At 42.8% G+C, this 25383-nt stretch overlaps 1 protein-coding gene across 2 annotated transcripts in view; it reads left to right on the forward strand.

Moving 5' to 3' along the window:
- fbxo25 (F-box protein 25) overlaps positions 1 to 25383 on the forward strand; it is a 76119-nt gene that overhangs the window by 19687 nt on the left and 31049 nt on the right. For both annotated transcript variants that reach the window (XM_063038639.1, XM_063038641.1), the window contains exons 2-5: positions 4395 to 4489; positions 7487 to 7536; positions 7623 to 7715; positions 22444 to 22537. In XM_063038639.1, coding sequence (XP_062894709.1) covers positions 4395 to 4489; positions 7487 to 7536; positions 7623 to 7715; positions 22444 to 22537 — 332 coding nt within the window. The remainder of the gene's footprint in view (positions 1 to 4394; positions 4490 to 7486; positions 7537 to 7622; positions 7716 to 22443; positions 22538 to 25383) is intronic.

Below are 25383 nucleotides of genomic sequence, written 5' to 3' on the forward strand. Positions count from 1 at the left end.
GTTAACAACATGATGGTGAGTACACCTTCCAGAGAGGCAAGCAAGTAAAGGAATGTAATCACTGAGTGAGTTTATCATTAAGAATGAGCTAGTCAGCAACTTCCCCTTAAACTAATGACCTGCATTTATGCAATCCAGAAGAGCAAGAGAACCATCACTTGTAAATATCTTTCTCAAATACACAGAATCCTGATTTGGAGCATATTTTACAATTTAATCATCATTATTGGGTGTAAAAGGATAAAGGCTGTTAATGATGGCCAACTAAATGTTGGCTTTCTAATTAAATGTTAGCGAACATGAGGAAGTAATGTTCACATTTCAATTCCAGGTATTTTCTACAATTGTAATATGCACTTAGTCAGTTATAAGATACACTAATTTTGCTTGATTGGCTTGGGTGAAACAAAATGTATCTATTGCATACTATTTTTCTTAGGAGTATCTCTGCGGGAAATCATAAATATTGTATACATTATTTTAAGTGTATGGAATGTACATTAACAGAAGTGTTCTAAGTATTTGCATATCACTTTTATTGCAATTTTGTTTGAAATTTTTAAAAAACTCTGAATTGTCATAAATCGAGGCCCTACGTTTTTATAAGACCATAAGATATAGGAGCAGAATTAGGCCATTTGGCCCTCAAGTCTGCTCCGCTATTTCATTATGGCTGATCCTTTTTGCCTCTCAGCCCCAACCTCCTGCCTTCCCAACCCCCCCCCCGTAACCCTTCATGCCCTGACCAATCCAAAATCTATCAACCTCTGCCTTAAACACACATAAAGACTTAGTCTCCACAGCTGCCTGTGGCAAGGGATTCCATAGATTCTCCACCCTAAAGCTAATGAAATCCTTCCACAACTCCATTCTGAAAGGATGCCCCTCTATTTTGAGGTTGTGTCTTCTGGTTTTAGACACTCCCACCATAACTCTGTCAAGGCCTTTCACCATTTGATAGGTTTCAATTAGGTCACCCCCCCCCCCCATTCTTCTAAGTTCCTCTGAATACTGGTCCAGAGCTATCAAATATTCTTCATATTACAAGCCATTTAATTCTGGAATCATTTTTGTGATCCCCCTTTGAGTCCTCTCCAGTTTCAACATGTCCTTTCTAATCTAAGGGGCCCAAAACTGCATGCAAATACTCCAGGTGAGGCCTTACCAGTGTTTTATAAAGTCTCGATATTGCATCCTAGGTTTTATATTCTTGTAAATACAAAATAATCTGCAGATGCTGTGATCAAAGCAACACTTTCAGTACGCCGGATGAACTCAGCAGGTCGGGCAGCATCAGTTAGAAACGATGAGTAGACGTTTCGGGCCGGAACCCTTCTTACCATTAATACTAATAATACAGTTGATGGTATATACAGTATTTGGATTTTTCAGAAGGCCGTTGACAAGGTGCCACACATGAGGTTGCCTCAGAAGCTACAGGCTCATGGTATTACAGGAAAGATGCTAGCATGGATAAAGCAGTGGCTGATTGGCAGGAGGGTTCCGGCCCGAAACGCCTACTCATCGTTTTTAACTGATGCTGCCCGATCTGCTGAGTTCATCCAGCGTACTGAAGGTGTTACTTTATATTCTAGTTCTCTTGAAATGAATGCTAACATTGCACTTACCGTCCTCACCACGGACTCAGCCTGCAAATTAACCTCTAGGAAATCCTGCATGAGGGCTCCCAAATCACTTTGTGCCTGAAATTTTTTATTTTCTCTCCATTTAGAAAATAGTCAACCTTTTCATTTCTTCTACCAAAGTGCATGACCATACACTTCCCGACACTGTATTCCGTCTGCCCCATCTTTCCCCATTCTCTTAATCAGTGTCCTTCTGTAGCCTCCCAATTTCCTCAAAACCACCTGCCCCTCCATCTATCTCTGTACCTTCTGCAAACTTTGCAACAAAGCCATCAATTTCATCATCCAAATCATTAACATACAACATAAAAAGAATCAGTCCTAACACAGACCCCTGTGGAACACCACTAGTCAATCAGAAAAGGCTCCATTTATTCCCACTCTTTCCCTCCTGCCAATCAGCCACTGCTTTATCCATGCTAGCATCTTTCCTGTAATACCATGAGCCTGTAGCTTCTGAGGCAACCTCATAGAAACATAGAAACATAGAAAATAGGTGCAGGAGTAGGCCATTCGGCCCTTCGAGCCTGCACCGCCATTTATTATGATCATGGCTGATCATCCAACTCAGAACCCCGCCCCAGCCTTCCCTCCATACCCCCTGACCCCCGTAGCCACAAGGGCCATATCTAACTCCCTCTTAAATGAACTGGCCTCAACAGTTTCCTGTGGCAGAGAATTCCACAGATTCACCACTCTCTGTGTGAAGAAGTTTTTCCTAATCTCGGTCCTAAAAGGCTTCCCCTCTATCCTCAAACTGTGACCCCTCATTCTGGACTTCCCCAACATCGGGAACAATCTTCCTGCATCTAGCCTGTCCAATCCCTTTAGGATCTTATACGTTTCAATCAGATCCCCCCTCAATCTTCTAAATTCCAACGAGTACAAGCCCAATTCATCCAGTCTTTCTTCATATGAAAGTCCTGCCATCCCAGGAATCAATCTGGTGAACCTTCTTTGTACTCCCTCTATGGCAAAGATGTCTTTCCTCAGATTAGGGGACCAAAACTGCACACAATACTCCAGGTGTGGTCTCACCAAGGCCTTGTACAACTGCAGTAGTACCTCCCTGCTCCTGTACTCGAATCCTCTCCCTATAAATGCCAGCATACCATTCGCCTTTTTCACCGCCTGCTGTACCTGCATGCCCACTTTCAATGACTGGTGTATAATGACACCCAGGTCTCGTTGCACCTCCCCTTTTCCTAATCGGCCACCATTCAGATAATAATGTTTTCCTATTTTTGCCACCAAAGTGGATAACTTCACATTTATCCACATTAAATTGCATCTGCCATGAATTTGCCCACTCACCCAACCTATCCAAGTCACCCTGTATCCTCTTAGCATCCTCCTCACTGCTAACACTGCCACCCAGCTTCGTGTCATCTGCAAACTTGGAGATGCTGCATTTAATTCCCTCATCCAAGTCATTAATATATATTGTAAACAACTGGGGCCCCAGCACTGAGCCTTGCGGTACCCCACTAGTCACCGCCTGCCATTCTGAAAAGGTCCCGTTTATTCCCACATGTGTGGCACCTTGTCAAAAGCCTTCTGAAAAATCCAAATACTGTATATACCATCAACTGTACTATTAGTATTAATGGTAAGACTCTTGGCAGTGTGAAGGATCAGAGAGATCTTGGGATCTGAGTCCATAGAACACTCAAAGCTGCTGAGCAGGTTGACTGTGTGGTTAAGAAGGCATAAAGTACATTGGCCTTTATCAATCATGGGATTGAGTTCAAGAGTCGAGAAGTAATGTTGCAGCTATATAGGACCCTGGTCAGACCCAACTTGTGTTCAATTCTGGTCACCTCATTACAGGAAGGATGTGGAAACCATAGAGTGGGTGCAGAGGATATTTACAAGGATGTTGCTTGGATTGGGGAGCATGCCTTATGAGAATAGGTTCAATGAACTTGGCCTTTTCTCCTTGGAGTGACAGAGGATGAGAGGTGACTTGATAGAGGTGTATAAGATGATTAGAGGCATTGATCATGTGGATAGTCCGAGGCTTTTTCCCAGGGCTGAAATGGCTAACACGAGAGGGCACAGTTTTAAGGTGCTTGGAAGTAGGTACAGAGGGGATCTTGGGGATAATTTTTTTACGCAGAGTGGGGAGTGCATGGAATTGGCTGCCAGCAACAGTGGTGGAGGCAGATACGATAGGGTCTTTTAAGAGACTACTGGATAGGTACATGGAGCTTAGAAAAATAGAGGGCTATGGGTAACTCTAGGTAATTTCTAAAGTAAGTACATGTTCCGCACAGCATTGTGGGCCAAAGGCCTGTGTTGTGCTGTAGGTTTCTATGTTTCTATGTTTACTTAGTGCATTTTTGCAACTTTAACATGAAATTTTAGAGTTTTCAGAAAGAATATAATTCATTTCAAATGTTTTATCAAAGGAGAAACAATCCTGCAGCAATGGATCAAGTGCTCCCTTGTTAATCTCCTTGTTTCTGTTTTGCATAATATGGCTAGTGAGCTGCTGTCAACAATATATTTCCTGTTTTAAGTGACATTTCCTGACCTTTTACATTCACTAATTATTACTCAGAAGCATTACGTGACTTTTGTATATTTTACAACCAATTCAAAAATGTTCATCTTTGCAATTTCAGATTGAATCTAATATTTTTATTCATGCAGAAATGTGTTTCCATAAAATAGTTTAACATTTTGATTGGATGTGTGTATGTTGCATTTAATACCTATTTGATTTTTTTTTGTTATTTGCCATAGATTGCAAGAACAGCTCAATGGAAATAACATTGTTGAAGACTGTGAGGTAGTAGCAAAAAAGAGGAAGAAGGATCATTTTAATATCAACACACAAAGTGAATATAAGGTTTACTACCATCAAAAAAATGAACAATTAATGTATTTTCTGGCTGAAGACTTAGTTGTTACATTGATTAGTCACAAACAGTTTATTGTTAATTTTTGCTGTGTTATTCTAGGGTATATTATCGTTCTAAGTACCCAACTACATTTGCATACATGTGCATAGGTATACAAGATAACAAGAGGAATAGATCAAGAGGGTAGTCAGTCTTTTGCTGAGGTTGAAAATGGGTACATAGTTTGAAGGTGATTGGAGGAAAGTTAGTATTTCTAGATATGGCAAACACGAGGAAATCTGCAGATGCTGGAATTTCAAGCAACACATTTAACAGTTGGTGGTGAACGCAGCAGGCCAGGCAGCATCTATAGGAAGAGGTACAGTCGACGTTTCAGGCCGAGACCCTTCGTCAGGACTAACTGAAAGAAGAGATAGTAAGAGGATATGGATGCCCTTAAGTGATACAGCATTAAAAAGGGTCATTGGGGCCATCATGGTCACCAGGCATCTAATTATATGCATTAGTGTTTCCTTATTCCCATTAATTTGCAGAGACTCAGCTACACCTTAAGTGCAATTTGCAGTTCCCAATGCACTTACCTGCTTGTGTCTTGGCATATGGAAGGAAATTAGTGCACCATGAAATCCCACACACTGACTGAGAATATGCAAACACCACAAAGACACATTTGTGAACTCTGATGAACTTGGGTTACTGGAGCTAAGGCAGCAGTTCTAGCTGCACCACTGTTCAGTCAAAATCTATTTTTTTTTAAATTACTCAATCACTACAGGATCAATTATTTTGGAAACTAACAAGTAAATCTCTTCTACTAAATCTTGCAAATTGCTTTATTAAGCAACATAATGTCCATTGATAGTTTATGACTATCAAAATGAGCCATGCTATATGGGACATTCTGACTCTGTACTATGTGTGGAAGACAATATATACATGGTCATGTTAATTGACCCTTATTAAGAATATTTATTTCTGACTTGCAGGAAAAAGTGGTTTCTGGACAGTTCTCAGGAGTGGAACACTTGCAATATCTGGGGACTATAATTTCATAATTTTAAGTATATTCTAAGGAAGCCCATTAAGCATAATTTAGAGTCATAGATTATTACAGTATAGAAACAGGCCTTTTGGCACATCTAGTCTGTACCAGCCTGGTCTACCTAGTCCCGTCTATCTGCACCTGGACTATAGCCTACCGTACCCCTTTCATCCATGTCCCTATACAGACTTCTCTTAAATGTTACAGTTGAGCCTGCATTAACAATCTCAGCTGGTAGCTTGTTTCACACTTGTACCTTGCTCTGAATGAATAAGTTTCCACTCAGATTTCACTTATCACCCTAAACCTATAACATCCCTTTTAGTCTCACCCAAGCAGAGGAGGAAATGCTTGCATGTACTTACCCTATCTATACACTTCAGAATTTTATGTACCTCTATGAGATCTCCCCTCATTCTTCTGTGCTCCAAGGAATAAAGTCCTAACTTTTTCCTATAACTGATTGGAAAAATGGGCTGAAAAATAGCAGATGGAATTTAATGCAAACAAGTATGAGGTTTTGCACTTAAGTAGAACCAACCAGGGTAGGTCTTATACAGTGAACTTAGGGCACTGAGGAGTGTAGTAGAACAGAGGTACATAATCCGTTGAAAGTGGCATCACATTGGTCATAAATCAATGTATTGAGTACAGAAGATGGGATGTTATGTTGAAGTTGCATAAGATGTTGGTGAGGCCTAATTTGGAGTATTGTGTGTAGTCTTGGTCACCTACGTAGAGGAAAGATGTAAATAATGTTGAAAGAGTGCAGAGAAAATTTACAAGGATGTTGCAGGTCTGGAGGACCTGTGTTATAAGGAAAGAGTGAATAGGTTAGATTAGATTATGAGAACAGTCGTTCCTCTTTTATTGTCATTTGGAAATGCATACATGCATTAAAAAATGATACAATGTTTCTCCGGAGTGATATCACAGAAAACAGGACAAACCAAAGACTGACACTGACAAAACCACATAATTATAATATATACGTTTGTAGTTACAGCAGTGCAAAGCAATACCATAATTTGATGAAGAACAAACCATGGGCACAGTAAATAAAGTCTCGAAAGTCCCCGAGTCGATCGACTCCCGTGTCCCCGATAGCAGGTGGCAAAAGGGAGAAATCCCCTGCCATAAACCTCCAGGCACTGTCAACTTGCCGATGTCTTGGAAGCAGCCGACCACAGTCGACACTGAGTCCATCCGTCCGAAAACTTTGAGCTTCCAACCAGCCTCTCCCATACAGCCTCCCGAGCGCTATCCTCTGCGGAGCGCCTTCGACCTCACCCCGGCCACTGAAGCAAGCAAAGCCGAGGATTTTGAGGCCTTCTGCTCCAGAGATTCCGGTTACCACACAGTAGCAGCGGCAGCGAAGCGGGCATTTCAGAAGTTTTACAGATGTTCCTCCGTACTCTCACATGCGTCTCCATCAGATCAGAATTGGCTTTATTTCTTGGAATGTAGAAGATTGAGAGGAGATTTGGTAGAGGTATACAGAATTATGAGGGGTATAGATAGGATAAATGCAAGCAGGCTTTTTCTGCTGAGGTTGGATGGGACTACAACCAGAGGTGATTGCTTACGGCTGAAAGGTAAAAAGTTTAAGGGTACATGAGGCGAAACTTTTTCACTCAAAGAGTCATGACATTGTCGAATGAGCTGCCAGTACAAGTGGTGCACGTGAGCTTGATTTCAGTGTTCAAGAGAAGTTTGGATAGGTACATGGATGGAGACCTATGGTCCAGTGCAAGTCATTGGGAGTAGCAGTTTACATGGTTTCAGCATGGACTAGATGGGCTGAAGGCCCTGTTTCTGTACTGTACTGCATTATGACTCAGGGATTCAATAATGTATCAGCTTATATTAATGTCACATCATCCAGTAATATCCTGTTTGCTTTTGGAAATGGTATTTGTTTTGTTTTCCAGACTTCTATAAGGAAAAGTGGATCTACATTCATAAAGGAAGTACTAGAGAAGTAAGTTATTTTTCTATGTGATCCCCATTAACAATTTCTTCAATTATATCTGTTTTCTTTTTAAATCTTTTGACTTCCTTTTCTAGAGACATGGTTACTGTACACTGGGAGAAGCTTTTAACCGTTTAGATTTTTCAAGTGCAATTCAAGACATGAGAAGGTTCAACTACATTGTTAAAGTAAGTAATAATCTGTGAACTCGATTAATACTGCAGAGAGAATATTTGCCTTCTGAATTGAATAGAGCACTGTAGCAATGAGATTCCAATCTGTTCAGTTGTTTTTATTTTACTGATTGTACACAGCTTGTACCACTCTGCCATCAGATTTATGAACATCAATAAACTTGTGAACACTGCTTCACTATTTTACTCTCTTTTTGCACGATTTACTTAATATGTATTTTCGTACTTAATTACTTGTTTAAAAAATATATACATATAATTGTAATTTATATTATATGTACTGTTGCCGCAAAACAACAAATTTCACGACATATGGCAGTGACGATAAACCTGATTCTGATTCTATGGAGCCTAAGCCATGCTGAGCTTGATATCTGGTCACACAGCATTATTACAGCCATGGCAGATGGATTTTCACCAGATACATTCACTTGAGTGGAGTTACCAACCTGCACAGAAAGAGCACCACATGGATATTTACCTAACACCGTGCAGTGGTGCCCTAGTGGAACTACAACACCAGAGATCCAGGTTTTATCCTGACCTTGGATGCTGGATATACAGTTTGTGTGTTCTCCCGTGATACAGAACATTGATCTGTATCAGTCATCACCAGTGGGCTGATGATTCCGCTCACGATATCGTGCTGATCTTAATGTCAATTTATACTAAATGTCCTCATTTCTTCCCCGCCCCCCCCCCCCCAATTCCCTTCACATTCATGTCCATCTAAAAGCCTCCAAACTGTTCAATTCCAGTACTGTGCTTGGTAAACAATTTCAGGCAGCTACCACTCTGCACTTAATAAAATAAAAACTTGCCCCTCATAGCACCTTTGAACATAGAACAATACAGCAAGGAAGGGTCCTTCAGCTCCTGATGTTCCATCAACCTGTATAAACAAACTACATGCTCAATATAACCCTTCCCTCCTACTAAGCACATTAATCTCGATTTCTCGTATATTCATCTGCCAATCTCAGAGTCTTCTAAATGTCCCAATGTAACAGCCTCTATCACCAGCCTCAACAGTGCATTCCAGGCACTCACCACTCTCCACTTAAGTAAAAAATAACTCCCACTGGCCTCCCTACTAAACTTTTCTCAATTCACTTGAACCAGATGTCCTCTGGATGGTATTGCTGAGCTAGAAAAAAGATGCTAGGTAATTACTCCATCTATGCCTGTTATAATCTTTTACACCTCCGTCTTCTGTTGCTCTAAAGAGAAAAGCCCTAGCTCACTCAATCTTTGAACCGTTCCCAATAAAACATGCTCTCTAATCCAGGCAGCATCCCGGTAAATCTCCTCTGCACCCTCAAAAGCTTGTCCTTCCTGTAATGAGGTGATCATAACTGAACACAATATTCTAAGTGTGGTCTAACCCGAGTTTTATAGAGCTGCGACATTATCTCTCAGCTCTTGAACTTAATCCCTCAAATAATGAAGGCCAATCAGCATATTCCTTCAGAAACACCCCATAAACTTGAGTGGCAATTTTGAGGGATCTATGGACATGAAACCCAATACCTCTCTGTTCCTCCACTCTGCTAAGAATTCTTCCATTAGTCCCGTACTCTACCTTGAAGATCAGTCTTCCAAAGTGTATCACTTCGCACTTTTCAGGATTGAACTCCATTTGCTTCTTCTCCGCCCAGCTCTGCATCTTGTCTATATCCCATTGTAACCCACGGCAGTCTTGTACGCTATCCACGGCACCTCCAACTTCCGTCTCATCTGCAAACTTACGAATTCACCCCTCCACTTCATCGTTTTTAAATATATCAAAACTCAGAGGTCCCAGAACAGATCCCTGCGGAGCACCACTAATCACTGAGCTCCAGACAGAATATGATCTATCTACAGCTACCCTCTGCTTTCTGAGGGCAAGTCAATTCTGAGTCCATGCAGGCAAGTTTCCATGAGTCCTGTACCTCATTACTTTCTGGATGAGCCTAACATGGGGAACCTTGTCAAACACTTTACTAAAATCCATATACTGTACACTACATCCACTGCTCTACCTTGGGGCCCTCAGCTTTATATGCTTTAGTGTTTGTCATTTCTGCACCGAGGAACAGATTCTGACTGTCTACCCTACCTTTGCATCTCATGAATTTAAAAATCTGTCAGTTCTTGCCTCAGCCTCTGATGCTCAACTGAGAATAACCAAAGTTTGTCCAACCCTTATTAGCAATTTAAAAGTTTGTCTACTACACCATCTCCAAAGCATCCTTCATATAATGGGCCAACCAGAAATGCATGCAATACTCCAGATGCAGTCTAACCAGGGTTTTATAAAGCGGCAACATAATTTCCTGACTTTTGTATTCATAAAGGTAGTCACACCATCTGCTTTCTTAACCATTATCAACCAGTGTAGCCACTTTCAGGGAGCTATGAACTTGGACCCCAAGATCCCTCTGCTCATCAACACTGTTAATAGCCTTGGCCTTAACAGCACACTATCTCTCTACATTTGACCTACCAAGGTGTAACATTTGGCCAGGTTAAACTCCACCTGTCATTTCTCCACCCATGTCTGTAACTGTAAATGATATATTCTTTGTCAGTCATCTATTCTTTCTGTAGTACTAACACCACTGGTCTTAGTATTACACTACCAATTCCTGTGATTCTGTGACTGCAAGTATATCAGTTTTTGAGAAGCCTGTGAAAGCCAGTCCCCAGATATTTGACAGCACTGTACAAGGCCAGTTGTTTTCAGAGCACCATTGCTATGTTCATATCCAGTACTGGCATCAATATCAGGTGATCTGTTCAGTTTTATTCATCCTGCTTAACCGTAGCTGTAATGGTTACCCTAGAAGATAGGTTGGCCACTTCAGAAAGTATTTAAGAGTCAGCTAGGTGTGAGTCTTGTAGTTGCAAGTAATTGCAGATTGGATACGGATGGCAGAATTCTACTGCTAAAGGGCATTAGTGAACCTGATGGTTTTATACGATGCTGGTAGTTTTTAATGGTCTTTATTTTGAAGACTAGTTTGTGCTTTATTTCCAAATTCTGGATTATTCTATGGTACAAAAAAGATTGCTCTGCACATTGGGGATCACTAGGATGTTGCCTGGGATGGAGTGCCTCATTTACTGTCTGAGGAGAAGCTGGATAAGTTGGATTTACTTCTTTGTCTGTACTTGCTGGCTCAGTAAATGAGCCACAGCCAGCAAAATCAAAGATCCTACCCACCCTGGACGTTCTCTCCTCTCCCCTCTTCCATCAGCCAGAAATTACAAAGGCCTGAAAGCATTTACCATCAGACTGAGGGACAGCTTCTGCCCTGTTAGTATAAGATTATTAAATGGTCCCTTATTACAAAAAGATTGTGAGGTCAAGACTTGTTATGAGCCTGCCCTTTCTTATTTACCTGAATTAATCTTTCTCTGTATCTTTTCACTTTATTCTGAATTTTTATTGTTTTACTTGTTCTACGTCAATGCATTGTGTAATAATCGTGATTTCCATGATCTCTGTGCACGACAGCTTTTCACTGTCTTAGTATAACTGGCAATAATAAACCATTCCCAATTCAGAACCAGTACATATATCATAAAATATGCTGTTTTGTGGCAGCAGTACATTGCAATACATAATAATAAACTATAAATTACAGTAAGAAATATACTGTATACAGTAAATTCTGGTTAATTGGGACACATCAGGACCAGTCCATTTTGGCCTAGTTAAGTGGCTGCCCTAATTAGCTGAAGTTTGACGGAAATACTTAAAAGGTGTTTTAAAAAATGAGCTATTGTTTAACTGAATAACAATTTATGTATTTAAATGAAATACAGAATAAATTGGAACACTACCAATACCACTACAGTACTATAAAATTGCATTGGTTCTTAATAGTTATCAACAGAGGTATTCATCCAGTTTATGCTGCTGTGTTCTTTTGACTGTAAACGAGTTAAGTCAGCGCAGACACCGAGTGCAGATAATGTACAGTCTTCATTGCCTTCCTGCATAATGTCAAAATAAAAAAAGCCAAAATTACCAAAAAGCACTACTTTTTGAATCGGTGTCCATCGGCCCAAGTGGGTAAACATACCACAAGCACACACAACTGACACTATTTAAAATCTGTTTGCTCTGTACTGTCTAATGGCCACACAAGTGCACGTGACTGTTGCTAGTTAGAAACTGTTCAGCAACAATCTCCTGTCCCAATTAAGCAGCATTGTATTCAACATAAATGAAGGGGATCCTGTCTATTTTCTCAATTAGTTTTTGTTCTATAAGAGTTGTCTCAAATAAGCAGCTGTCCTGATTAACTGACGGTGATATGTGCGTGCCTCACTTAAAGTAAACTTGGAAGTTCGACCTGCATTCCTGGACTCTCATGTCTTCCTTTGATTTAGTTTAATGTTTTGAAGTTAGAAAACACAACAGAAGTACCCATGGCTGTGACTGTGGATTTCAGCTGGTCTACTTAATGACTCCCATCAGAGCTGCATGCAGAGTCTCTACTTATTGGCGCCATCTTTCCATCCATTTCCAATTTTTTTAAAAACATTTTTCCATGACATAACCAGAGGTCATAAGTTTAAAGTAAGGAGTAAATGTAAATGAGTCATTTGTATTTTGTTACGTACCCTGTAACTGGGTTGCCAAACCAGCAGAAATGGATCACTCAGTTGGAGTCTGGAGTACTAGAACTAAGGAAGTTTTATTAAAGAAACAAGCAACACAGTAATCGAAAGGATAATAAATGCAACAGTTCAGCGATGATAGACACACATGTGCACAGAATTAAGATAACAGCATCAATCAAGCTCTATCGTTGTCTAGGGGTAAATGACCAAATTTCAAAGTGACTCAAAGTTCAGTCCAGTTTAGTAGTTCAGTTCGCAGTAATCGTTGCCATGGATGGACAATGTGGGGGAAGAGAGAGAGAACAGGAACAACTATTCATACACGACTTCACTCACAGACCGGCGAGATGGCTCACAAGCAACTTTTTGGGCGGGTCCTTGGTGATGTCACCGGAGGTCACCGACTGTGACCCCTCCTCCAGATGCAGTCGATCCTCTGCAGTGAACCCGGCACCCAGGCAAGGGCGGACACACACCGGGTTCCCGCTGATCGTACCTTTCCACCCTGGCCGTTGTCTGGTACTTCCCACCGACTCGTGAGAAGCGTACCGCTTCCAGGATCTCGTTACCTCGGGTGGCGTGTGTCCTGCCTTAGCGAACCGGTCCCTTTTTATCCCCCTGCTGGGGTATCGCCTGTCCATCACTTCAAACAGTTCAAGGTTCAAAGGGGGGATCCGCTCCAGACAGCTCTCTCTCCCCCGTCCCTTCATTACACATCTCCAGACGCTGCTCCATTGTTCCTTATCTCTCCTTCCCCTGAGGGCAGGTGGCAGACCACTTGCTAATGTCACTGATGCTAACCCAGGCCAGCAAACATCTTAATTTTATGTGTATTCTCGTCACACTTCCCCCCTTTAAGGATTTTTACCGGGAGGTAAAAATTACAAACATGAATACATTATTTGATACATACACAAATATTCATCTTTATCAGCTATTTGGCTAACACAGCGAGTTTGAAGCTGTCAACACCTTGACAGACAGTCATCACATTTTCTGTTCCTTTTACACGTGCTATTAATAATCCCTTAGACCAGGCTCCAACTCAGCAAACTTCATAGTGGCCAAAAACACTGATGAATTGCGACCAATGTAACCTCTCATTTGGTTTTGTCCCGGACCACAATAACAAGGGTCGTCCCATTCCGACTCAGTTTCCTCTCGCAAGGGCTTAGTAGGAGGGGGACGGGTATTGACCGCAGAGTTATTGCAAAACTTCCTGCAGTACCCCACCATCTCCAAGAGCCTTCTGAGGGCCCTCTTGTCTGTCGGGGTTGGGAGGTCAGCGATAGCCTGCACTGTAGCTTGCATCGCTGCCAGCTGCCCCTGTGTCACCACAATTCCCAGGTAAGTGACCCTCGTGTGGCCGAATTCATTTTTTTCAAGGTTCACTACCAAGCTGGCTTCAGACAGCCGTATTAAATTGCCAATACACACCTCTGTGTTCATCAGCCCTTTAGTCACTGAATTACTCAATATATATGAGTGTTCTTTACTAGGCTGCCCTATTGTAACAGACATCACCCAACGTCCCAGTTCTTTGCATTTCCTCGGGACAATCAAACACGCGGGTGCGAGTCGTTTAATTACTTCTAAAGATTCGCTTTGTTCGGGGATTAAGGGAGAGACCTTATCAGTAGACCTGGCCAAAACAATAGCCTTCTCCCATCTGACTGATCCCATACTAATCTTTTCAAAATGGTTTTTTTCTCTTAGCAGGGGGCCCCTAGCTTCATTGATTTCCACGCTAACACCGACTAGGTTTGTTAGCATATCAAAAGCCGGTGACCGTCTCAGTTCGCGTCGGTCATGATCAATAACATTCTTCCCCCTGGGCAGCCGGTAAATCTCTTTCATGATTCCACCAACTATTTCCTCCAGCACCGCAAAATGTCCACCGGGGGGTACCTCGTGGGCCATGTTAAAAACCTCATCCCCATAACTCTTTTGCACCACCCCCCATTCCTCATCTGCGGGTACTGTCCTTGATTTCCCTTTCTTCCTTAGCACTTCCTCATCCGCACAATAGCCTACTAGTTCCCTTGTTAAAGCTGTGTCAGAGAGAGCTGTCTCTGCAAAAACCATCAGCCCCTCGTCTCGCTCCTGCGTCTGCACAAGTTCTTTCCTGGCTACTGCTACGTCCGTCCCAGCTCCCTCACTGCCTCTTGTCTCACTACCCTCTTTCTTTCCATTTTCTACCCCCTTCTCGTACAAGGTTGGCAGAAATGTTTCAGCTAAATTTACCACCACAGCTAAATTCACTACCGCAGCCCCATGATGAACCCGTGAGTCCATGGGCGGGGCCTCACTGTTGGCATGCTGACCTGTCAATCTCACGACTGGGAACACGATTCCCCAGGCGATGTCATTACCGAGCAAGACTTCCTCGTCTTTCATCGGTAATTCGGACCTCACCCCGATCGTGACTAGTCCAGAGACCAGGTTGCTCTGTAAGTGTATCTGGTGCAAAGGGACTGACTCTGCCCCTTCCCCTACACCTTTGACCTCTACCTCCCCAGTCTGGGTCTCTGAGCTAAACTCTAATACACTCTTCAGTATTAGTGACTGACACGCTCCCGTGTCTCTCCAGATCCGCACTGGAACTGGTTTTAACCTCTCCTTCACTGACACCAGTCCGGCCGAGATAAACCTCTCGCGCCCTTCCTGGACTTTTTCAGACCTGTCCTTCCCTAGCGGTTCGCTTAACAGCTTGATACAGCCATTCCAAATTTCCGCTTTTCCTTTCCCCATCTCCTTCCTTGGGGCAAAGCACCTGGACGCAAAGTGTCCGGCTTTCCCACAATTATAACAGACGACCCCAGGAGACTTCCTACCAGACTGCTCCCGGTCTACCTTATCCTTTTCACTAGTCCCCGGCTTACTTTCTGACTTTTCCGGCGGACTCTCCCCGCCGTCCTGACTACCCTTCTGGTAGCCTTTACTCGGGGCAAACTTCATTTTATGCGTCAACGCATACTCATCCGCTAACTTAGCAGTTGCGGCTAACGTGGCTGCCTCTTTCTCATCGAGGTAGGGTCTCATACCCTCAGGGACACAACCTTTAAACTGCTCAATCAGAATCAGCTGCAGCAGTCTGTCATAATCCCCCTCTACCCCTTTCGAGGCGCACCAACGCTCACAATATGTTTGCATTTCACGGGCAAACTCCAAATATGGTGCGGTCCCACTGCTTCCTCGCATTCCAGAACCTCTGCCGGTATGCCTCCGGGACCAACTCATAAATCCTGAGGATGGCCTCTTTCACTACCTCATACCTCTGGGCATCTTCCACGGACAAAGCTGAGTAAGCTTCTTGGGCCTTCCCTTTCAGTACACTCTGAAGTAAAACAACCCACTTACCCTCAGCCATTCCTGACTTATAGCCACTTTTTCGAAGTGGAGAAAGTACCGATCCACGTCGGTATCGTCAAATGGGGGAACCAGCCTAACCTCCTGGGTCGCCCGGAACCCTCCACCTTGGTTCGGCACGAGCCCCTGCTCGGCCCTTATCTTTAACTTCTCCAGCTCAAATTCCCTTTCCCTCTGTTTCTCCTGTCTCTCCAACTGTCTGTCCCTCTCTTTCTCTTTCTCCTGCCTTTCTAACTCTCTCTCTTCGTGTTCTAGCTGCCGTACCCGGAACTCGTGCTCGAGTCTGTTTTTCAAGCTGTACCTGTACCGCGTCTCCAGCAGGTTTTTCAATAGACACCACCCCCAGCTCACCTTGGGGAAACACACCTTTAGATACATAGTGCTCTACAATAGCTCTGTGTATCTTCTCTCTCCTCATTGTCGACTTCACCTTAGCAAGATTCAACCGTTTTGCCACAGCTATCAATTCCGATTTCCTGGCATCCTCTAATGCCTCCAAGGTCGGCGCCTTTATAAATTCCTCAGCCTCCATTTCTGCTGTTTGTCTTTTCTTTCTTTCGGAAATTTTAACCTAATCAATTTACTCCATCCCAAATTTAGCGTTCAAAATCCCGGACGAGCCCCCACTTATGTTACGTACCCCGTAACTGGGTTGCCAAACCAGCAGAAATGGATCACTCAGTTGGAGTCTGGAGTACTAGAACTAAGAAAGTTTTATTAAAGAAACAAGCAACACAGTAATTGAAAGGATAATAAATGCAACAGTTCAGCGATGATAGACACACATGTGCACAGAATTAAGATAACAGCATCAATCAAGCTCTATCGTTGTCTAGGGGTAAATGACCAAATTTCAAAGTGACTCAAAGTTCAGTCCAGTTTAGTAGTTCAGTTCGCAGTAATCGTTGCCATGGATGGACAACGTGGGGGAAGAGAGAGAGAGAACAGGAACAACTATTCATACACGACTTCACTCACAGACCGGCGAGATGGCTCACAAGCAACTTTTGGGCGGGTCCTTGGTGATGTCACCGGAGGTCACCGACTGTGACCACTCCTCCAGATGCAGTCGATTCTCTGCAGTGAACCCGGCACCCAGGCAAGGGCGGACACACACCAGGTTCCCGCTGATCGTACCTTTCCACCCTGGCTGTTGTCTGATACCTCTCACCGACTCGTGAGAAGCGTACCGCTTCCAGGGTCTCGTTACCTCGGGTGGCGTGTGTCCTGCCTTAGCGAACCGGTCCCTTTTTATCCCCCTGCTGGGGTATCGCCTGTCCATCACTTCAAACAGTTCAAGGTTCAAAGGGGGGAGCCGCTCCAGACAGCTCTCTCTCCCCCGTCCCTTCATTACACATCTCCAGACGCTGCTCCATTGTTCCTTATCTCTCCTTCCCCTGAGGGCAGGTGGCAGACCACTTGCTAATGTCACTGATGCTAACCCAGGCCAGCAAACATCTTAATTTTATGTGTATTCTCGTCACAATTTGTAATGCTCTCATTGGTGTGGGGGGGGGGGCATGGTAGGGACAGAGACTTCCAATATTTAACAAGTACCTATTCAAACATTGGAACATAGAACACTACAGACAAGTGCTGATAAATAGGGTTGGATGCAGTGGATGTTGTATATTTGGATTTTCAGAAGGCCTTTGACAAGGTGCCACCCATGAGGCTGCTTAACAAGATAGGAGCCCATGGATTTATGGGAAAGTTACATACATGGATAGAGCGTTGGCTGATTGGCAGGAAACAGAGAGTGGAAATAAAGGGATCCCATTCTGGTTGGCTGCCGGTTACCAGTGGTGTTCCACAGGGATCTATGTGGGGCCGCTTCTTTTTACATTGTACATCAACGTTTTGGATTATGGAATAGATGGCCTTGTGGCTAAGTTTGCTGATGATACGAAGATAGGTGGAGGGGCCTGTAGTGCTGAGGAAACGGAGAGTCTGCAGAGAGACTTGGATAGATTGGAAGAATGGGCAAAGAAGTGGCAAATTAAATACAATGTTGGAAAGTGTATGGTTATGCACTTTGGCAGAAGAAATAAATGGGCAGACTATTATTTAAATGGGGAAAGAATTCAAAGTTCTGAGATGCAACGGGACTTGGGAGTCCTCGTACAGGATACCCTTAAGGTTAACCTCCAGGTTGAGTCGGTGGTGAAGAAGGCGAATGCGATGTTGGCATTCATTTCCAGAGGAATAGAGTATAGGAGCAGGGATGTGATGTTGAGGCTCTAAAAGGTGTTGGTGACACCTCACTTGGAGTACTGTGGGCAGTTTTGGTCTCCTTATTTAAGAAAGGATGTGCTGACGTTGGAGATGGTACAGAGAAGATTCACTAGAATGATTCTGGGAATGAGAGGGTTAACATATGAGGAACATTTGTCCACTCTTGGACTGTATTCCTTGGAGTTTAGAAGAATGAGGGGAAACCTCATGGAAACATTTTGAATGTTGAAAGGCATGGGCAGAGTGGATGTGGCAAAGTTGTTTCCCATGATGGTGGAGTCTAGTACGAGAGGGCATGCCTTAAGGATTGAAGGGCACCCATTCAGAACAGAAATGCGAAGAAATTTTTTTAGCCAGAGGGTGGTGAATCTATGGAATTTGTTGCCACGGGCAGCTGTGGAGGCCAAGTCATTGGGTGTATTTAAGGCAGAGATTGATAGGTATCTGAGTAGCCAGGGCATCAAAGGTTATGGTGAGAAGGCGGGGGAGTGGGACTAAATGGGAGAATGGATCAGCTGATGATAAAATGGCGGAGCGGACTAGATGGGCCGAATGGCCGACTTATGCTCCTTTGTCTTATGGTCTTCTGGTATAAATGGTCAGCCATTTAACACATTCTAAGCTAAATATGCACAGCATATGAACAGGTGAGGAGGTTCCAGAACAAGGAGCAGGTTTCTCTGCTCACGACTCCATTGTTAATTGGTTTCAAATTCTCCAACAGTCATTGGGTTTTCCCTGGTGTTTTTTTTTAATTGATATACAAAGGAAAATGACCTTAGATTGTTTCTACTTTCTTCTGAGCACTTCTGATGGATGTATTCATTTATAGAAATAAAAGCTCCACTTATTCTGTCTGCTCAATATCCCACTTCACATTTTACGTTGTAGTTCTTTTTTGCCACTGTTAGTGTATTTGTGAAGTATATTTCAATTGAGCTAATGTACCACATAAGCAGCTGAATATTTTTAAAATACTTTCTGGGAAATGCATTTGAGAATTCTATCCTTCAGCTCACTTTGTGCTTGAGTGCTAATGGGCATCAAAGCCATTAAAATACATTTTACAAATTTCTAAAATAATTTTCTGAAAATAGTGAGGAAATGCTGTGGGATATTAAGCTCAATGGCCAACATTTTGTAAAATAGACCATGTTAACTTTGTCTACTTAAATCTCATGTGATAACTCCCCCCCCCCACAAAAAAGGCAGCCTCAAAATGTGTTAGTACTTTAAGACAGTAAATTTATATTTATCTTAGTCTGATAGAATCTCCGTTCAGTGTATGCTCCACTTGAAATCCTAAATTGAACCAAGGTATTACATATTTCTTTAATCTTGTGTATTGGTATTGGATGATATTGGCATTTACTGAGACATTGGCAAGCCAGTTAGGACTAGTTTGTCCTGTTGATGCAGGATAGTGCAATGCTCCTCTTGCGAGATGTGGGAAGGCAGTATCCGTGACCACTACAACTGCAAGAAGTGCATCCGGCTGCAGCTTCTAGCAAACCATGTTAAGGAGTTGGAGCTGGAACTGGATGAACTCTGGTTCATCCGGGAGTCCGAAGGTGAGATAGATAGGACTTTTAGAGAGGGAGTTTACACCCAAGGTGCAGGACACAGGAAACTGGATAACAGGAGGTAGAAAAGGGTTAATTAGCGAGTGCAGAGTATCCCAGTGGCCATTTCCCTCAAAAACAGGTATATTACTTTAGAACAGTGGTCGGCATATTACTTTAGACTCTGTCGGGGGAGTGGGGCAGTTGACCTATCAGAGGAAAGTCACAGTGGTCGGGTCTCTGGCATGGAGTCTGCCTCCATGACTCAGAAGGGAAGGGGTAAAGAAGAGGCATGCTGTGATGATAGGGGATATGTTAGGGGAATAGGCAGGAGGTTCTGCAGACAAGAACGCAAATCCCAGATAGTATGTTGCCTCCTGGGTGCCAGAGTCCAGGGTATCTTGGATCGAATCCTCAGCATTCTTAAGTGGAAGGGTGAACAGCCAGAAGTTATGGTTCCAATGACATGGGTAGGACTAGTGACGAGGCTGTGCATGGGGGTTCAGGGAGTTAGATGCTAAGTTAAAGGGCAGGACCTCCAGAGTTGTGATCTCAGGATTGCTACCCATGCCACATGCCACATGCTAGTGAGGCTAGAACTAGGAAGATTATACAGTTTAATTTGTGGCTAAGGGGTTGGTGTAGGAGGGAGTGCATAAGATTTCTGGATCATTGGGCTGTCTTCCAGGGAAGGTGGGGTCTGTACAGAAGGGACAGTTTGCACCTGAACTGGAGGGGAATTAATATCCTAGTTTGTTAATGCTATACGGTAGGGTTTTACCACATATAAGTCCAATGTGGCATGTTGGTTGTTGTATTTCACTGTTACTTACAAATGTCATTAAAACAGGAGTTATCTTTTCTCCAGTACAAGTTCTTAGTTGGATATCTGCAGGCTTTAGTTCAATATCTTTGCAATGCCATTCAAACTCATGTTGTGGAATGACTGAAACTGCTGAGGTAGTGTCCAATTCAAATTTAATTTGCTGTTCACTTCTAGTATAAACTATATTGCTTTATTCATGTTAGTTTTCACATGAAAATCTTAAGGCTACTCAGTCCTTAGTCACCCCAGTCATTATCAGATTTTTTGGAACTGCTTTATCTCTTCCATTTAGTTTTCTGTGCCCATCATGTTCTTTGATGTGGCCTACTTTGTTGCATTTTCTGCAAGTTTGGCCTTTAAGCCTGCATGGTTCTGGTGTACACGAGCCCCTGCCACAATGGTGATACAATTTGCTCAGCCAGGCAGGTTTCTGTTTGGATGTTCCAATTTTGTTCGTGCTCAGTTTCATTCATGACTCCAAGTCAACTGTGTCTCTATCTGCTGTTTCCATTGATGCAGTCATTTTAACTGCTCTTTTAAATGTGACTTGTCCTTCTGTTAGGAGCCATTTTGAATGCTTTTTTTGTAAGATTCCACAAACTAAATAATCTCTCAGTGTACCATTAGATCCTTCACTAAACTGTCAGTGCTTGAACAGTCTCTTCAATTCAGCTACGTATGCTGAGATGGACTCCTCTTCCTCTTGATTCCACTTACACCTAAAGCATTCTGCAATCAACAATGGTTTTGGTTCTAAATTTTCCTGCATTACGTTCACAATATCAGAAAAGCTCATTTCAGCTAGTTCCACTGTATGCCTTTCCACCCAATGCACTCCGCAACAGTGGCACTTACTATTGGCTATTTCATTTGCTTCAAAATATTGCTCAATTTGCTCAGTATACAAAATCCAGATATGTGTTGTGCAATGAAATGCGTCTGACTTTCTGATGTAGTCAGCCATTTCTGCTTTATTAAAATGTATTATCATTATTACCTGGTACTCGTTGTTTATGAACCCATGAATTTCATTCATTTTCTGCCTTTATGTTAACACGACCATTTTCTCCTCTTAAAAAGAAAGCACACTTCCTTTTTTTAGACTGGAATATCTCGCTGCAGTTCAACAAATAGGGAGTTGTCTTGGGTTCATTTTAAAACTTGCTGGTCACCACTGTTCTATAATTTTAATTCCAAAACACAAAACTAATTGAGAGAAAAACACAGATTCAGGGATAGTATGTCTAGTCTTATCTTACTTTTAGCAGGGCACATACATATAACCTGGTGACATAAATGACATATGCCATTCATGTACTTTGGCATATAACCCATAATGAATTATCTAAACAACATTGAACAATATACTTACAATATTACTGAGATATTAAATTCAGAAAAACATCTATCTGAATATTCAGGAGAATCATCAATCATTGTCCATCAACAGATATGTAATATTTATGCAGCTTTATTTTCATTATCCTCTAGATTCCCAAATGCAAGGTATGGATTCATTTTAGTGTTGAACACTAAAACATATTGCTTGCAAAATAGTTTCATGGCATAGCCTCTTTGGTGTTCTGGAACCTCCTCTCCTGTTCATATGTTGGGTATAATTGTCTTTAAATGTGTTTAATCTGTTTAAATTTAATGAAGTGTTCTTGCGCAAAATTCTTTTGAATGTGGGACTACATCTGATAATTTTACTAAGGGAAAGAAAAAGGAGTAGTTCTGGTTCATTGACTAAAATGGTGCTAGATTCTACAAGTGATTTTTGCGACATGCAGACACTACCATATAATCCTTTCAGAGCAGCTGATCTCCAGTACAAGTCTAAAGGTATGAAGTGCTTATGAATTGCCCTAAGTGGCATTTGAGATGTAATAACTCCCTTTTTCACTTGCAGTTCAACATATAAAGCACTATTTACTATCATTGCCGCAAAGCACATTGTCTCCTGTATTGAGTATTGGTGTACATTTATTGCATAATTCATTATGCTAAGACATGAACCTTGAAGTGGAAGGATTTCGCTATGTAATTTTATATGTGCACACTTTGATTAACCTGCAGGGAAGCACAATTCATTGATTTTTTTTTAATTTAACAGCTTCTGCAGCTTGTGGCAAACTCACAGCTAACCTCTTTGAGTGGAGTTGCACAGAAGAATTACTTCAATATTTTGGAAAAGATTGTTCGGAAAGGTACATTTTGTTATCTTTTAAAATAAAAAAAAAACGTGAACTTTAAAATAACTATACTAAATTCCTATTTGCCAAGAAAAACATCAATTTTATATTCCAAAGTGTTAAGTATGATTTGATTATATTTGATTTTTGGTTATTTTACAGTGTAAGCTTAACGTATCTTTATCCCCACCAAATAGAATTGTGGCAACCTGGTATTTAGAAGAGATTAGAGATCAGAAGGCTGAGATGGCAGCAGGACAACTAATCACTTGGGACCTTGTATAGATGTGCAGTTAAAAGCATTTTAACATGCTGCATCCCTCCGGAAAGCTATCTTACGCGAGAAGTAGCAATTCCTAACCAAACCTGAATCACTGAAAGATGCTCGACAGCAGTGGCAGGGCTTGAACGCTATTACCGAAACCAAGTGGCTGAGAGATTGCATCGTTGGGGGTTTAAGACTGCTTTCAGGTCAGCAAGAGCTGCATTTTCCCATGCCATCAGGAAGGCACAGTAGGATTACTTACAGAGAATAAACGGCCATTTCTGTGGCACCAGAGACTTGCGGCACATGTGGCAAGGCATTCAGGTTATAACGGACGACAAGTTTCATCCTGTGCATAAATAACAGTGACACTTCTCTTCCTGATTGACTAAATATCTTCTACGCATGGTTTTATGCACAGAGAATGTGCTGGTGAGGAAGGTCCCCCTTCCTGCCCCGAGGAGCAGGCACTCTATCTGGCCACAGCTGATGTGAGGAATACCCTAACGTAAAGCTGTGGGGCCTGGTAACGGACCTGGTCAGGTGCTGAGGGACTGTGCAGCCAATTAACGGAGATTCTAACAGATTTCGTCAGCATCTCTTTAGGGCAGTCCACTATCCCCTCAAGCTTCCAGATGTCCACCATCATCCTGATGCCCAAGAAGGTGAAATTAACCTGCCTCAGTGACTACTGTACAGTGGCACTGACCTCAACAATAATGAAGTGCTTTGAGCTGCTGGTCATGGATCACATTAAATCCCATCTTCCTGCTACGTTGGACCCTTTCCAGTTTGCTTTTCACTCAAATGATTCCACTGATGATGCCATTGCTTCTGCACACCACTCTGTCCTGTCCCACCCGGAAATTCAAGTTCAGGTTTATTGTCATCTGACTTTACATATATACAACCAAACGAAACAATGCACCCACACAGATATATCATTACACTATAAATAAGTTAACAAAATATAATACAAAATCCATGTAGTAAAGAGCAGCACAGGTAAATAGGACAGCAAACAGCTCGCTATCCTGGTGATGAGACCTCGGTGCGGACAGGGTATTCATTAGTCCCACAGCCTGAGGGAAGAAGCTGCTACCCAGTCTGGCATTTCTAGTCCTGGTGCTTCTGTACATTCTTCCTGATGATAGTGGGTGAAAGAGATTGTGGGATGAGTGGTAAGACCAAGGTAACATGCCTGAATGACTGGCGGGCCTGTCACATTCACCTCAATAATAAGCAAATGCTTTGAGAGGCTGGTCAAGGATTACACTTGCTGCTTGCTACCACCCAAACTGGTCCCCGACAATTCACCTACCGACACAACCGATCGACAGATAATGCAATAGCCACTGCTCTACCTACCGTCCTTACACATCTGGAGGAGAAAGGTGCTTATGTGAGAATGCTGTTCTTGGACTACAGTTCAGCATTTAATGCCATAATTCCATCCAGGCTGGACAGAAAGCTCAGAGACCTCGGCCTTGACCCTGCCTTGTGCAGCTGGATCCTGGAGTTCCTGACAGATCACCAGCAGGTGGTACGAGTGGGCTCCCTCACCTCCACCCCTCTGATTCTCAACACAGGTGCCCCTCAGGGCTGTGTACTAAGTCCCTTCCTTTACTCCGTATATACTCATGGCTGTGTCACCACCCACAGCTAATTACATTGATTGGCCTAACCTCAAACAATAATGAGGTGGCCTACAGGGAAGAAGTCATCTCTCTGACACAGTGGTGTGAAGAAAACAACTTCTCCCTCAATGTTGCAAAAACAAAGGAGCTGGTTGTAGATTACAGGAGGAATGGCGATGGGCTAATCCCTATTGACATCAATGGATCTGGGGTTGAAAAGGTAAACAGCTTTTAAGTTCCTCAGCATCCACATCACCGAAGACCTCACATGGTCTGTACACACCGGCTGTGTGGTGAAAAAGGCACAACAGCGCCTCTTTCACCTCAGACGGTTGAGGAAGTTTGGTATGGGCCCCCAACTCCTAAGAACTTTCTACAGTGGAACAATTGAGAGCATCCTGACTGGTTGCATCACTGCCTGGTATGGGAACTGTACCTCTGTTAATCGCAGGATTCTGCAGAGAGTGGTGCGGACAGCCCAGCACATCTGTAGATGTGAACATCCCATGGTTCAGGACATTTACAAAGGGCCTGAAGGATCATTGGAGACCCAAGTCACCCTAACCACAATCTATTCCAGCAGCTATCATCCAGGAAATGGTACTGCAGCATAAAAGCCAGGACCAACAGGCTCCGGGACAGCTTCTTCCACCAACTCAGGCTGGCTGGAGTCTTTGATTGTTGAAGCCAGTGCCCCTGGGCAGTAATCATTTAGGCCAGTTACCGTTGTTCTCTTGGGCAGTGGAATGATAGTGGCTGCCTTGAATCCTGGAGGGACAGTGGATGTTAAGGAAGTCCATTAAGACCTCTGTTTGTGGGGTTACACAGCCCCTCAGCAGCTGACCGGGTACATTGACTGACACTGCAGCTTTGCATGGTTTTACCCTGGCTAGAGTCTTCCTCACATTGGTTGTGGCTGGACAGGGTGTCTGTTCCTCAGGAAGAAAGGGGCCTTTCTT

The sequence above is a fragment of the Mobula hypostoma genome, chromosome 2, assembly GCF_963921235.1.
Source record: "Mobula hypostoma chromosome 2, sMobHyp1.1, whole genome shotgun sequence".
In the NCBI taxonomy this organism is placed as follows: Eukaryota; Metazoa; Chordata; class Chondrichthyes; order Myliobatiformes; family Myliobatidae; genus Mobula; species Mobula hypostoma.